The sequence below is a fragment of the Manacus vitellinus genome, unplaced genomic scaffold, assembly GCF_001715985.3.
Source record: "Manacus vitellinus isolate BGI_N305 unplaced genomic scaffold, ASM171598v3 scaffold_17_pilon, whole genome shotgun sequence".
Taxonomy (NCBI): domain Eukaryota; kingdom Metazoa; phylum Chordata; class Aves; order Passeriformes; family Pipridae; genus Manacus; species Manacus vitellinus.
Genome location: NW_021939256.1, coordinates 11806918 through 11823764, shown reverse-complemented (window position 1 = coordinate 11823764; position 16847 = coordinate 11806918). Strand labels below are relative to the sequence as shown.

The window sequence follows — 16847 nt, the reverse complement described above, 5'->3', positions numbered from 1 at the left end:
TTGTAGCTTTTCTAGCATATCCTGCAATAGTACTATTCTGTGATGAGAGAGGATTTTCTTGAAAAAGAAAGTTACCTCTGATAAGAGGTAGACCTACACAAACAGATTAAAGGAAAAAAAAAGTCAGCTTTGAACTCTTCCTGCCATTTCTGCCACTGAACATCTGGTACTTTCTGTGAGCAGAGGCTGTGAGTTGCATTGGGTCGTTAGCTGGATTTGTGAACAACTGGCCAAAGAAAGAATTTGCTAATTTACTTTCATTTATGATATGAGTAGTCTGTGAATTCAGTGTTTAGTGCTTGTCAGATTAGGTTCCACAGATACTGGCTCCTTGTAAGCTCTTACTAGACCTCAAAAGTGAAGGATCTGAAGCTACAGGGATGTTTCCTACTTCTTTCTTATAGACTGGTGAATCCAGAAAGTTTTCCCCCTTGTCTTCTCCTGGGGTTCTACATGCTTCTGGGAGGCTTCCTTGCATGACAAGGGAACCAGTCAAACAATTGCACAGTTTCAGGAGTGTGAGATTTTTTGTCTTGTCAGCTTTAAAATGCTTTTATTTATTTTTCCTGTTCTATGAGTAATGCTTATCAGGTGTAACTTACTCTCTGGGCCCATGGAATTAGGTAACTTGGTTCACTAGCACACTTGGTTGTGGGTTTTTTTTTTAAAAAACTAAAAAATAAATTTGGTTTGGTGGGTTTCTTTGGGGCATTTTGTTTTTTAACCCAGAAGTGAAACAGCTCTCTAGAAATAATCTCCTCGGCGGTGTCTTGCAGCCGTGTGCTTTACGCAGCTGCAGCTGACTCAGGTGTGGCAGGGACCTGCTGGGCCGAGACAGAATAAAACTAGTGTGAGCGAGCCAAACCCTACGTGCACGCTGGCATTCCCGCCTCTGGGAATCCAGGCATGGCTGACTCCTAGAGGAACTGAAATACTGTGTGACTAACACAGAGTTCACACTTTTTATTTTTCTCCTGAAAGCGATATTTCATGAGGCAAGCAGTTGCAGTTCTGAAATGAGGAGAGAACTGACATACATTTAACCAAACGGTATCCGGCACCCATGCACAAGAGTCAGAAAACACAGATAATATCTCACTTAACAAGCAGTATTTTTCCTGCCTTTTTGTCTTTTTTTTTTTTTTTCTCAGTTCTAGGGCCTAACAGTTAAGGAAGGTGAAAAGCGGTACAAATGTTTCCACATCTAACATTAAAAGATCCCCTACCATGAACCAGGCTGGGCTGGGCTCTGCAAAAGCAGGAAGAAGAGTTTTGCATTTGATGTTCTTGATAGGTCCCGGAAAGGTGGAAATGAGTGTATCCTGGGCTGGTGTCTGCCACCTGAGAGCCTGGCTCCCATTGCAGTGACTCTCTTCTCATCACTGGAGATTTAAGTTTCTGTCAGTGAAAAGGAGATGTGAACTGGGTTGTGACTCTCATCCAGAAAAATTCTATGTTGCTTTTCTTGCAGGATTTCTCCAGTGATTCTAGTGTTTCCATGGGAAACAACCTTTGATATTAAGTACACCCAAGGTTAGTTTGTGGCAGGATAGAGATTTCTATAGGGAATCTGCCCTGGCTTTTTTTTTTTTCAACAGTGGCAGCACCACCAGCACCATCCTGGTATGAACCAAATTGCTCTCAGAACTGGATGGAGGTGTTAAAGGAACATTGGGCTATGGACTTGGCCAGAAATAAAGGATGCTAAAACCTTACTGGATTGGGCACTTTTTTCCCTTCCTCTCTTTCCTTATGTCTTCGACTTTATTTCTGGGGCAGAGATGAGGAAACTCAAATAGAGAGAAGTTGAGTCTCTTACCAGACACTGTTGTTAGGGATAGGCTCTTCTCCGGCTATTTTAATACAGAAATGGCAGTATTTGGAAATCTGGGACTGTCTTTCAGAGATGCAGGCTGAATTGAAGGACTGTTTGATACAGACTGCAATTGAAGTTGTCCCCATTTATGAAGTAACCAAGAGCACCACAAATCAGTAGCAGTGCCAGAAACAGAACTTCAACTCTATAGATAAGGTGGCTCTTTCTAATAAGTAATTAGAAAAAAACAAAAACAAAAATGAAAACCCCAAAACCAAAAAACACCCCCTCCATACAAGATCAGATTGTGATGTTTATACTTCACTTCCCTCTACTTTAATAATTTTCCCCAGTACTGGCCACTAGGTGTTGCGGTTTTTTGAGCTCCTTTTCCTTCGATCAGTTATTGTTCTGGGCATGCCTGTCAGAAATTAAATGGGAAAGCATTCCATCCCTTGCCCCACCCCCTTTACAATTCTAAATTCATTGGCAAAACAATGTTAGTGGGATTGCACATCTGTAAGATTGCCATACAGTAGTGAACTTACCATGGTGTAATGATTTAGATGTAGTTAAGGCATGAAATGCAAATACGATGCTCTAGAATCCAAGACACAAAAAATGGATCTATTTTAAATTCACTATTTTTACTCTGTCTTTTTGCATGTAAGGATTTCTCAATCATGTGTGACAAGAAATCAAATTATATTAAATGGGTCATTAAAGTCAAGTTTACTGAGTTTTCTTAACTGCAGTCTCCTGCAAAGAGGGAAGAATACCTGATCTCCAGCTCCTGCCCCACCAAGTTAATGAGACTAGTCTAATTCATGCCACCTGGGCAAATACCTATTAATTTTACAAGTTTAAGACTGATACCTGTTTAGTGAACCAAAGAGTTCACCACTGCAAAAGTAGTCATCTGCTAATGGGTTTCTCTTCCAAAAAGATTTATTTGACTTATCTTCAAAGCATCCTACTTAGCCTGCTGCAGTGGGTTGGCACTGGCCTGATGCCAGGTACCCACTAAAGCCACTCTCTCGCTCTCCGTCTGTAACTGGACAGAGGAGAGAAAAAAAACCAGCTAAGGATTCATGAGTTGAGATAACAGCTGAGAGAGGTCACTTACTGATTACCTTCACGGGCAAAGCAGACTCAAAGTGGGGATAGTATTTAAATTTATTACTAACAGGGTAAGAGCCAAAGAGTGAGAAATAAAACAATCTTAAAAACACCTTCCCCCCACCCCTCCTTCCTTCCATGTTCTTCCTTCTCCCCCCAGCGGTGAAGGGGGACAGGAATGGGGGTTACGGTCAGTTGTCGTTTCTGCCTCTGCTCAGGGAGAGGAGTCCTTCCCCTGCTCCTGTGGGGTCCCTCCCATGGGAGACAGTCCTTGATGGACCTCTCCGATGTGAGTCCATCCCTCAGGCAGCAGTTCTTCCCAAACTGCTGTCCCGTGGGTCACTCCTCCATGGGGTGCAGTCTGTCACAAATGAGCTGTACTGACGTGGGTCTCGCACAGGGGCCCACAAGTCCTACCCAGGAAAAACCTGCTCCAGCGTGGGCTTCCCTCTCCATGGGCTGCAGGTCTCCAGCAGGACACTGCTCCATCTTGGGCCTCCCACAGGGTCACAGCCTCCTTCATGCATCCACCTGCTCCAGCATGGGCTCCTCCATGGGCTGCAGGTGGGTCTCTACACCCCGATGGTCCTCCATGGGCTGCAGGGGCACAGCTGTTCCACCATGGTCTGCACCACGGGCTGCAAGGGCCTCATCTCTGGTGCCTGGAGCACCTCCTGCCCCTCCTTCTGCACTGACCTTGGTGTCTGCATTTTTGTTCCCATGTTCTCATTCCACTCTTCCCTGGCTGGAATTCTTTCTGCACCACAACCTTTTGTTCTTAAATATGTTATCACAGAGGCCTTGGCCAGTGCCAGGAAGTCCATCCTGGAACTGGCTAACATTGGCTCCACTGAACAGGGGAAGCTTCTAGCAGCTTCTAACAGAAGCCACCCCTGTAGCCCCTACCTCCACCCCTGCTACCAAACCCAGCCACAGAAACCCACTACACCTGCATATTGTAGGACAGCTAATGACACACTAAGAAATATTTTATTTTGTTTACTGTCTGTTGTTATCTCATAGGTCTGATGTTATGAGTTTATATTGGTTTGTAACCAAAAAAAGTCTTCAGGTTCTTAGGGTAAATGTTCTTAGTCTAAGTCAAAGCATCAGCTTCTGTTGTTGTAACTGGGAGCACAGTTTGATCCTTGGAAGATGCAGGTGGCTTTTGGATACTGTTAGTTTTTAACAAATTTCCTTAACCCACATATAGTGTGAAGAGAGCTGCCAGGCTGCCGCTTACCCTCCCATTAAACTTGTGGGGATTTTTTTTTTTTTTTACTGTGTGCTGGAAAATGTGTTGAACAAACTGAAAGATTTCAGCTGTCTTTCCTCCCATCCATCCTATCTGTAACAGATACCTCAGCTTGGCAGGATCGGACTTGTGTTGGAAAGTTGCTGGTAGTTCTATAAGTTCCTTACATCCCAGAAAACTACAGAAATAACTGAGTAAGGAGCTAAATGGTAAATGGCAAAAACTGTTTTAAAGAACTTACTTTCTGCTTTTACTTTCCTTTGCTGTAACATTCATATTCCCTCTTTTCCATTTATGCAACCCACCTTTGCTCTTACACTTGCATCCAGTGGGTGTGATTTTGCCCATTTAAGAATACCCCACAGAAGCTGGATATGGGAGGACCTTATGAAATCCCCTAGTTAGTCCTTCTGCCAGTGCAGTATTGTTTCTTCATTACCCTTGAGTCCTTCTGGCTGCAGTTTTAGATGGTTCACCTGATGCCACTCTCAACACTCCCACTCAGAGATTATTCCACAGTTTGATAGGTGTGTCATTAAGAAGTGCAGTCAAATACTCATATCATTCATTTAAACATAGATTTGTGCAAACAAGCCAAAACAGCTCATTTGGAAGACTACTTGAACCTACCTGTCATTTCCCACCATTGTGATCAGTATAGATCAGAAAGCACAATGCTTTCTTTTTTGCTCCATCCAGCTGGGAGGAAACTATTTGCTTCATTCAGATCAAGTCCATAACTGGCATCACTAAACTGCTGTCACTTAAGTAAGCTATATTTTCTTCAGTTTTTCCTTTTCTGATAAATATCTTCAGATTTAATTTACATTTGTGTTTTAATGAGGGAATTCTTATTAGGAGAAAAACCACTAATTTGCTAGGGCTTTGTGCCATGAAATTACTGCCCTTGCTGGTGTGCCGATTGCCACGGGACGTCTAACAGATTGCATCAATGTAATTTGGTAACATCTCCATTTTGGAGACAAGGGTCTTATGTGAACATTACTGAGTTCAAATCCTGCTCTGGGCCTGTTCTATTCTTTGCTATTAATGCAAAGACCAGCCTTTTAGTAATAGTAAATGAAACTAATCACTTAGATAATTATCACTTAGATAATTCTTTTGGTAATTGTTTCCAAGGGGTGCTTTTGTTAGTAATTTTAAAAGAAGGTCTGCAAGACAGGGATATTACTGTAGGCAGGACATGTGTGCTGTGACTGAGAGCGGAACCAAGAAACATCACTATTTCTGGAAGTGCAGTACTTAGCAAGAGAGTTCTTTTTCTTACTGTATTGCATTCAGCACTAAAACAGTTCCACAATACTTGTTATACATTAAAACACCAAACTGTTTTCCTCTGCAAAACCTTGTGTACACAAAATATTGGGTTTTGTTTCCTCTTTGCAAATAAAAGACAGTAAAACCCTCGAAGTCATGTGTTGAATGAACTCTGTTCGTGTTTTAAGAAATCCTGGGAGCTACAGGCATGTCACTGCTTTTAATCACAAGGACCAGCCAAAGCTTGATCTGTGGGTGTTGGTGAAGCTTGCTGAAGTTGTAGTTGAATTTTTATTTGAAGATAAAATTTTACTTTTGGGGTAGTTCTTTTGGAGCCTCAGAATACTTGTAGGTTAGACTTCACTATGTCTTTGAAGCAAATCTGGGTATGCTTTCAAGGAGCACTTGTGGAAGAAAGAAAATTTTTTACAAAGGATGTCCATTTGATAACCTTTTTAATCTGTCAGTCTGCACTGGCTAAACTGGATCTTCTGAATGTAGCAGCTGGAGAACATACCTGTGTCTTACAAATATCCAAAATGGTAAGGCTGATAACTGTGTATCCAGCCTTCAATAAATTTGGAAGAGATATTGGCATGCATTGTTTTCACAAATATAATTCCCCTGTACTCATAAAAAGTTTTCTCTGCAGGAGAGTAGGTTTTGGTCCTAAGAATATCATACTTTAGATAGTGTTTAGGGTTTTTTGTTAAGTTTTATTTGGTTTGTGGTTCCTCTTATGGTAATATTTGAAAATGAGGCTACTCTGATGACTAATTGATGCTACTTTCTTCACAACTAGGAAAGGAAAGTCCTCCAATTAGTGATGTCCCAGATGATCCAGATGAACCTATGCCTGTGCCAGAGGACCTTTCAACTAGTACTGGAGGACAACAGAGTTCTAAGAGTGACAGAATCTTGGGTAAGATGACAAGTCCACTCTGATAAGAATTACGAGTAGATAATATAGTAGATAATGTTAAAGTACTGTATAACAAGCTGGTATATAGGGAGGTCCTGTGCCTTTTTGTCTTGCTAAGGTGCTTACTGTTTTTTGTGCAACCTTTTCTTTGGGAAAGGCATATTCATCCACAGAGAAGTTACAAAGATGCTACTATTTATCTTCTTTCTAAAGCATGACTGGTTGTATAAAATTCTCTCCAGGAAAGATATTCCATTTTGCCTCGGAAATGGAATTAAATATGTTATTCCAAGTCAAAATTATTTGAACTCAGATTTGATAAAAATTCACTAAACTCTCAGATATTTTCATTATTATTATTAGTTTGAATGTTATCTTGAATGTTATCTGCTATTCAGATTTCTCCAGAAATGCCACATTAGAACACACATAGTATTCGTATGTTTCAGATTCCAATATTGAATCTTCATTTACCCTTGATTTTTTTGCCTGGCAGTACTTTAGAAAACACTTGAATTTTGCTCTACTAGGTAAAAATCCACAATTGATAAAATCTGTTGGGTTAAAATAAATTATTGTCCATAGATGATTGTGCAAAATGCTGATTCTTCTTAGAGATCCCAGACTCCACACCAAGGACTAGCAATGACTAATGCGTGCATCCATTCACACGTAGTGCATTAAAAAAGACTAAATGATATAACTTGAGCACCATGCTTGTTTACTAGTGGGGGGAGGGGTAAGAAAAAGGGGAAAAAAGAAAAGCATACTGACTCCCAGAATGCTGTGATCAATGCCCAATATGATAAAAATATTTCTGGAATGGAGTGACTATCAAAATACATTAGTTTGTCCACAAATAAAAGTATTGCTCATCATTTTTACATTCCTATTGTAAGAATGAGTGTCAAAGTGGAAGACTTTTTATAGAAAGATTGCAGTTGCCTTCAAATGTTTATTGTCTAAGGAAGTCCAATAAAGGATGTTAGGTGGGAAGGGAGGCACAGAAGGCAAAATAACCAACTGAAGGTAATACAGCAGGATGGTTTCAGCATTAGGGATAGAACCTGCTCCCAAACTTCAGCAATGGCTAGTAGAGAAGCATCTTATGCATCTTCACTTTATTTACCACTTGATCCCCTCTTACCAAAAATCTGAGCACAAAGTTCAGCTCCTACATGTATATTGACATACCTTATGAACAAATTCATTTTTAAAAATGCTTTTAAATAGTCTGATCACTTACCTAGTGCTTTGTTTTTCAGTCCGAAGATCTTTGGACAAAATCTTGCCTTAACTGCTTGCATATCAACTCAATAAAAAGAGTTAAGTCTCCTTTCTCCCACAGTAACTAAACCCAACAAAATATTTAAGCCTTAATTTAAAAAATAGTAATAATTTTTTAAGTTCTTTGTTCAAACCCAAACAAACAGGATTTTTGATTGCATTGAATTTTCTTTACTTCACAAAAGTCAAACTTTTTATTTGCTGATGATGTCATGATTCTTTCAACAGTTCAATCATATAGCGATATAAATACATATTAGAAGTTACTGTAATAACTTTAGTGCCCTAAATATGATAAGTTCTATCTGTTGTTCTCATTAGTAAGCAGTAAATTAGATTTTCCATGTCCTGTCTTCAACGTTTTTTCTACAGCCGCTTTCTCTACCCCTTAGCTCTTTTGTTTACAAGGGTTACATCTTGTAGTGATGTCTTATTGAACATAGTAAACAGACACAATACTCTGGTTTATGGAAGATCTGTAGGTATCAACTGCATTTCTTGCAATGTTTGTCTTTTCTGGAAAGCTGCATACAACCTTTGCTTCTACTGCTCCTTTTTTCTAGCCCTAAACTAACTTTCTGAAAAGAGTCTACTGAAAAAATTAATTCTTTGGTTTTACAAAGAGGATCTGAACACATGCCCCAATCATATCAGGAGCCATATGATTGCTATGCACATTCTGGGTCTTCATCAAAAGAAAATCCCTTAGGGAATAAACCAATACCTTAGGAGTGGTGTTTGGCCTGCATGATTCCATAGCTGCAGTAGGGATGAAGGAGACTGTCTTTTTATGTAGGTAGTAGCTTGGCAGTGTAGACAGGCTTGATGTTTAGTGCAACACTATTGTCTCTAAGTCCCAAGATCAGTTTATCACCTCTGTTTATCAACAAACTTAAGTAGAAAAGGATGAAAAAGTAGTTTGAAGAATGAAAGATAGACAGGAGAGTAATGTAAGGACCCACTGATATTATAGATGTATATCTCGTGGGTGGGAGATAGACTGTGGCCTGTGATAACTGACTGGCCAGGCAACAGTTTTTCTCTATATTACTTTCCTAATGTCCTATCTGTTTCCTTCATCAGAAGGGAATCCCTATGAATTTTGATGTATTTTAACATAGGATTTTCAGTGCATCTCACTTAATCTGTAAGACCCTGAGAGATCAGCTGTCCATACAGCATGCACCAAGGAATTTGAGTCAGACATTTATGGAGGAGAGCGTCGACATTCTAATGGACTTTTTTGTACGTGTAGTACTGTAGAGGTAACAATGGGAATTGCAAGTTTATTAAATGAAAAGAGTAAGTGTTTGCCTCATCCTACTAAAATTAGGTGAGAATTCTGTTGTTAATTTTAAACAGCCTGTGAGATAGAAATGTTCAAATGACCATTTGCTTACTTGAATTATCAGTAGCACTTCATGAAATCTTTAACCCTGGAATCAAAAGTTTAACTACCTTTTTCATCAATTTAGCATTTTAAAAGTCAAAGATTAGGGGAAATAAGCTATTTTTAGAAAAGAAAGATAGGCCTTAGCTCCTCTATGTGTTTTCAAAAATCTCCTTTCATGATTCTTCCAAACCTATAATGAGACTTGAACGTGGTACTATAGAGCTGATAGAGAGAATTGATTGAAATATCTCTCCTGCTCTGGGAATGATGTTGGAAGTCTTCCATTCACTTCTCAGATTTTATTGGGTGCCTTCAGTTTTTGAGTTCTCACTTAAAATGACTGGAGGGAGGTATCCAGAGGTTCATGAAATGTATGTTTTGACTTGTGTCCCCAGACAGGGGGGACACCCAAGACGTGGGTTGCTTCTGATCAATGTAAAAATGATTAGCAAATATGAGAAGGTAATTTACGGAAGTAAAGTCATCAACTATTTCTAGTAATAACCTCAAGTAGCACAGCAAAGCAGAAACACATTGAAAGACTTGTTCTGATCACTGCTCATTTCCTTGATGAGCTTGCTATGACTTTAATGTTGTAACCCCCAGAATGCCACTATGTGTTGAGCAGTTTCCTCCTGCAAGCTTAATTTCTGCTGCTCTGTCCAATAGATCTTCTTCCTTCTTGGTCCTATTCTCCACCCCAGATCTGGCACCTGTAACATTTTTTTATTATTTTCTTTTTATTCTTCTCACCCACCTGCTCTACATTTAGTTTCTCTAGAAAACACTGGGAATGTTTTCAGCACAGCTGATTTTCACAGCTCTTTAAGGCACTAGAGACTGTGTTTTACCATCTCTCCTAAATAACATTTCAAAATTTTGGTCTGAGTTATTTAGAAATACACATCCCACTGAAATTCCATTCCATTAAGAATTAGTGCTTTGTTGCCTATTTCGGACAGCGCTATTTCCCATGCTAACCTATTTGAAATGTTGTCTGATGATTCTTACTGTCTCCATTCAAGTTTCAGGTTAAACATTGTGTGCACCTTTTGTGGATGATCGGTGCTGAACATCCTCTGTGTGGTAGACAGTTGAAATTTAAGGCTGTTTGTGCTCTGAGACTGTATCCTGATCCATGTGTGGAAAGTTAATGATTCAGTGGGCTGTGGATTGGACCCTACTTAATGGAGAAAGAGCCATTTGCTGCAGTGGTGGCATTTGCTTAGGAAGGTAGGCAGTACCTTCTTTATCCATAACTGCGCATGTCAGAGCTGGCCATCACTGGGTAAAAGACAAAAACCCATCTCACTGTGTTAGTGGCCTCAAAAAGAGGCTGTGGGCTCCCTGTTTCTGCACAGACAGCTGTCTGAGGCTGCAGGTGACCATAAACTTCCAAAACAGAAGCAAAGGGTTACCACCATCGTCACAGATTAGAGTCTGGACCAGGAATATACAATGTCTACAGATCTTCTTATTTTTAAGAGGCGGGGAGAAGTAATCTCACCAAATTAGATTGAAACTTGTACAACTGACAGAGAATGTCCAAAGTAATAAGTCAAGGTGAACTTAGACATCAATAGAAAACAGATGGGATTTTTATGAAATTATAAATTCTATTTGTTTAAAATAAAGGATACTAGTATGGGAAGAGACGGTAAAAGGAAAGTGCTTTTTTGACATTTTTCTCCTCCAGGGGGAAATATCAAGTGATGATGTTACCTCCCTCCCTCAATCCAGTTTTTGAAGCAGAAGCCTTTATAGCTGCAGGCTTCAGTGCCTGGCATCACTGGAACCCTGGCATTGTCTTCAACCCAGGGATCTTCCCTCCCAGCCATGGGCATTCAGAGGTGGTAACCTGCATGACTAGCTAGTTACTGGTGCAGGAAAGTGTCCCCATTCTGAGCAGCTTTGGTGCTTTATTTCCTTAAAAGGAGCTCAGTCATTTGAGAGCATGGACACAAGCTTTGCTGAGGGGCCACCAGGCAACCACAAGAGCTTGCCATTACATAAATCTGCTGCAACTTACACACAGCTGGGTGGAGACAGAGTAAAAGTGTGGAAAGGCTGCAGACAGAGGGGAAAGGGGAGAAAAGAAAAAAGGAGAAGTGCCCACACCCTGGCTTGCAAAATTGGTCCGGTGGTTTAGACAGGTCCAGCTAGCACTACTGCCCGGTAATTCTGTGAGGCAGGGAAAGGGGCTGAGGAAAAAGACTGTGGAACTAAATGTCTTTGCACACTCCTCCTGTGGGAAGCCAGTGGCTATGAAGGCAGTGTGTTGTGTGTGAATAATAAAATGCACATGTGGCATGTGTGCATGTGGATGTTCAGAGAACTAAATTCAAAGCTAAAGTAACCTGGAGGGCTGTGTGATATTTTTACTTGCTCAGGTTTCAGGTGAACATCTCTGCTGCTTAAAGGTATGAAAGTGGGTAGAAGCTGATGAACCTTTGTAAATAATTGGTGAGAGTTGCTGTCTCACCTTATGTAGCCCTAATGGCTTTAAGAATTGTCTTTAACCCTCCTCAATGAAACAGAGCTTGAAAGTCCAACTGAGGCTTCTGAAGGAATTGAAAAACTCGTAGTTAAAATATTTTAGGAACTTTTAAAAATAGAGAAGTTGGGAATCTCCCCTCTTGTTTGGTCTGAAGCCCCTATTTCTAACCCCGGAGTAACATTTTCCAGTATAGACTGGTACTGCATGCTCTGAGAGCCTGCCAGTATGACTTACCTGTTTTTAAGGGGAATGCAGGAGATATTTCTGTCAGGATTATTTTCATTTTGTCTGCAAAACTCATCTGGAGATTTGTATAGAGGAGGATGGGGGTGGTTTAGTAGGAAAAGGCGTGTAAAATTTCATTAATGCCCTTACATATGCTGTACAGGATATATGTTATATACCAGCCTTCAAAGGTTTGTTTTGCATGTGCATAGTGTGAAACAGGTACGTGGGTCCATTGGGAATTTGCTGTCAAGTCAGAGACAAGCTCTGATCTATGTAATGATCAGAGACTTAGAAAAACGTGCACAAATTTTCACAAGGAGAGTGGAAACCAGCCCGCTTAGTGAAGGTGGATTCCTTTATCAAAATTAAAAATGATTGCTGCAAATAATGAAAGGTGAACATTTTCTCAACAAACTGGGAAGTCGTTTCTGGAAGGGAGAGTGAGCCAGCCTGAAAAACAGAGCCACCACAGCCCCAGTGAAGGCTATGCTTTATTACTGCAGTCCTCTCAGCCCATTCAAAGCCAGGGCAGAGCCACTGCGTAAGCAGGCACATAAAAATTTGTCCTTTGATGCAACTATAGCAATGACGAAATCATTGCTTGAGAACCGAATTGACCCTAAAAAGAGTTCTATGTTTCCAGTGATTTCTGTTTAGTTTTGTGAGGAATTTTTTTACTCCTGGCCAATTTGGCAGTAGTATGATCTGCGTTGCCACTGTGTGGCAACATGATGTTGCAGTAGTTGGTGAAGCTATTGGGGTTTTTTCCCTTTTTTCTCCAGAACTGTGAAGCTTGTGGAGCTGCAGCCAATTTCATGAGCACCTCCTGGGTACTGCTATATTTTCAGAAGGAGGAACATCAGTGCAAAAGTCAGGGAAAGCCTGGGAACTGTGCAAGTTTTGTTTCTTCAGTGTTGAGTGGCAAGCATTGTTTGAAATGGAGAAATGCAGTGTGTTTAGCTGTGTGGCTTTAGGTACTGAGACTGAGCCTGCAGATCTAATCTGCAGTGAGAGGAAGTTCTCTTTATCTGAGCAGAAGAGATGTGCCTCAGAGATAAGCCCCATTCTAGCTCTGGAGTTAAAATTATCTAGCAGGATCTGAGCAGTGGCTGCAGCACAACTCAGAAATACCAGGCTCTGGCTGGAAGGTGGGCATATTTTAAGCTGGGGAAGACCTCTGTAAGTACAGCTTGCTAGACCACAGGTTATCTTAAAGGAATGACTGTATAGAAAGGTTGGATTGGCTTCCCAACACCAGTCATCCCACTGTTCTGTGTTAATTCTTTCTTATTCTTTGTTGTAGGCTTGCTTTTTCACTTGAGCAAGTTTTCATTCCCCAAAATTGCTCTTCAGAACTGCACCCTTAGTGAAAACTTAACCGCTGGAGTCAGGCACGGTGTAGGGACCACCTGCCTCTACAGAGGTGTCATTTCAGAACAAGCCGCTCTTTTGGTTTTGTTCAGCCACTCCTCACATGGCTGTGATTTCAACTCCTGTTATGGTGCCTCCTGGGAGGAGACAGTTTCTGGCTGCAGAGAACCTGCAGTGATGCTCTCCTCTCAGATGTGAACTTCCCAGGCTCTGTCCCATGGTGAAATGTGCAAAAACGGTGTCACTGTGGCTGCATCCCCCACATTTGAGATTTGCAAGGAAGGATTTACAGCATGGCCATGCCACCACAGCTTTCCCCAGTGTAGAATAAGCCCCTTATGACAAAGAGAGAGGATGCAAGAGCTCCTTTTGGAGCTATAGTCCTAAAGCCAGGAGCAAACACCATGCGTTGCAGTAGGACAGAGATTTATCCCCAAACTTTTTTCATTGAACTCACTATATGAGATTTCTTGAAGACTCAGAAGAGGATCTCTCAGGAAAAAGCTTTGCCCCACATACAGGACATAGGTACGCCATAGCAGCCACTGCAGGCTCACCCTCAGCATGTCGTTTGTGGTGAACATGTGTGACCACAGCAAGCTGTTAATTTGTGAAGGTGGATCAGGTAGATCCCAGGATTTTGGCTTCCAGAGACAGCTTATTGGAAACTGTCATGCATTATCCAGTTGCCTTCCTGAACAAGCAAGTGAGCAGAGCAGCAGCCTAAATGCAGGAAGAAACTGAAGAGTAAGGAGAACTTTCACATGAGCCATTTTTTTTTTTTACCCTGGAAATGCTACTTCTGGGGAAGTGGCTCTTACCAGAGTAACTTCTAGATTATTTTATGGAACGATATAAGAACTCGCTTGTTCCCTGACCCCTCCTTTAAAAAAAAAAAAAATAATTGAGAGCTTTAGAGAGAATTGCTAATTCCTTCATATAATAGAGTATCTGCATATGATTTTGCCCTCCCTGCTGATTAAGTAACATAATGCAATGGAAAGGTGGATTTAAAATAAAGTTGCCGACACTTTCAGCTTGTGTTGCAATTAATAGAAGAGGAAATATTAATTCTCCATATTTCATCATTTAAAAGCATCCTGTATTTGTAAGAAGCTGTGATCAGCCAACATCCCCACTATGGATTTGAACTTCCCAAATCTTTGATGGTTTTTGAGTTTGTTTGTCTAAGCTAAGAGCTTTCTCTTCTGATTTTTAACGGTGGCTTAAGGGATTTTTGGACGAAGATTGGTCTCTTCTGGTTCACGGTACTGTGCACCTCAGCATTATATGGACTGACTTATTGAGCCTGTTTTTCCTGCTGTGAATATGTGTTGCAATGCTCGGAAGTGGTGGCAGTGGTTGGTGTTGAAGCGGGATGGTTTCATTAGCACTGAAATGGCGACTGCCAGCTGGGGAACGCTGCTGTTCCTGCACCCCTCGTGCTGAGCCTACGTTTCAGATATATTCTTTTAGTTCTTTCCATATCAGAATTTATACAGGAGAAAACAACACATGCACCTATAGAATTCACTATAAAAATTTATTTGCCTTATTGTGGGGTGGACTGGGACCCACTGCTTGGATTTTTTGCCCAGATTTGCAAAGGGGAAACACCTATGTGACACCTATGTGAGGGAAGTGTCAAATTGTCCATGAGCCATCTGTACCCTGCCCCCCAGCTGGCTGTTATTCATAATTCAGGCTGTGAATGTCTCTGGCTTTCCAAAGCAGAGTACTCCTCCTGTTTTCCTAGACTGAAACCATAAGTGAAGAGGTGAGAATATCCCTTCTGCACTGACATGGCACCTTCCTTTCTGAGTCATTGTCTGTCCTTTTTCCACCCAGAATCCAATTAATTTTGTAACTGACACCTCCAGTGGCTGGATGTTGGAGGAGAGCTGAGGAAGCCCTGATGGCCAGCGTGGTCACTGGGGCTTTGTCTACTGCAGGTGTGGACCTACAACAATTTAGAAGTCAAATGGGAACTAGGCTTTTCTGGGGAGGAGTTGAGCTTCCTGCCCATTTGTCCACATAATGGCAAGTAGAAGTAAAAATGAGAAATGATAATTATGCTAGCAAAAGACTTCAGTTGCTTTGGAGCCAAACACAGGAAACAGATGAGGGAGGAATAATGGTAATGAGGCATTACCTCTGTTGTGGTAACACATTTGTTTAATCTTCCCACCACTTTGCTAGTAGATCCTAGTAAAATTGGTATCCTACCATAGGCTTATTGTGGCGTTAAGTAGAATTCTTTTTCTCCTTACAAAACAGACTAGAGAAGTCTGATATTGTTTATTCTGCAATTGCACATTGGTGAATCTGTACATTTACTGTACAGTTTAAACATTGCTAATAAGCTCTTTCTTGTGTGCAGTGAGACTGATTTATACAGTACATGATACAGCTCTCGGTGCTAAGGAGACAATGCAAAAATGTTTTTAATTTCTAAAACCTTTTGTAATTAATTTCTTCTCTCTAATATGCCCTTTGAAATGGCAATGTATTTTCCAGCCAACAGGAGCCATTTATTCCCTGTTCTCTCTTTTACATGTGTAAATGTACACACATACACATATGTACATACAAATATGTGTCTATCAGCACACATAAAATTATGTGCCTGCAAAAACAAGTTTCTCTATGTTTATGTCTATGTAAAAACCTAAAACCCATCACATATATGCAAAAGAGCATTTATCTTGAAAGCAGAGCTTTTCATTCTTTTTAAGACCTGTCAGACATGCACTCTGCAACGTAAACACATGCCATAAAAATATTTTTTTCAAATCTAAAAGAGGAAAAGGTTAGTTCCTGCTAACTTGCCTGTATCCCTATAAGAAACCTAAGTGTAAATTCCATTTGGGAAGTGGGCAGCAGCTGAGGAAGATCTGCTTGTACTCGTTGTGGCTTTTTTAGTCTGCGTAAAGCTGCTGGGCCAAGTCAGCTGTGTAGGTAGATGGGGTCATGGTACTAAAAGGACCACCAGGGAGTTCATGAAAATAGGGGAAGACAGGGTAAGGAAAGAGAAACACACACTCCCTCTCAATCCTTCCTGCAGTCATTCTTTGCCAGAGGCAATGCCCTGAAGAAGCTTTCCTGCCTACCTCTGCCAGCTCAGCAGTGGAAGGGTACCTGGGCTCCCGAGACCCTCCCCCACACTTCTTAAATGCTATTCCTCCTTGCATTCAGGTGTTTTATTCACTTAATTTCTTGTAGTGTTATTCAGGTAAGGTCTGTAATAGAGAGACAGGGAAACACTGATGAAGTGGTTTTTTCCAGAAGATTCTTTTACAGTCCTGTACCAAATTTAGGATTGCCTAATGAAGCTTTGGGGGGACATATGGTCCTCAGAGCAGAGGGATAGATGGCTGATGTATTGAAATAACCTAACGGAAAATGCAGATATAATATCTTGTATCTCTCATTTGAGATACAGCTTTCCATTAAAAGTGGGAAAAAAAGTGCGTGCCTAACTCAAAAAATTTCTTAGAGATGTTTCAGTAGCTAACAGAGCTAACAAATACAAAAGCATAGTTAAAAGTGGCACTGTAACAGATGTAGTGATGGACCCTTCTGCTCTCCTGTCCCAGAAAGAGACAGTTGATATTCAGGGAATGTCCTTATGTACATTGTAGGGAGCTACAGATGAGTGCAAAATACAACCCCTCATGAAGG

General features: G+C 40.9%; 1 protein-coding gene across 7 annotated transcripts in view; it reads left to right on the top strand.

Moving 5' to 3' along the window:
• The window catches only part of IKZF1 (IKAROS family zinc finger 1), a 103535-nt gene that overhangs the window by 49715 nt on the left and 36973 nt on the right, over window positions 1-16847 (top strand). For all 7 annotated transcript variants that reach the window (XM_018070147.3, XM_029958930.1, XM_018070149.3 and 4 more), the window contains exon 3: window positions 6271-6390. In XM_018070147.3, the coding sequence (XP_017925636.1) occupies window positions 6271-6390 (120 nt within the window). The remainder of the gene's footprint in view (window positions 1-6270; window positions 6391-16847) is intronic.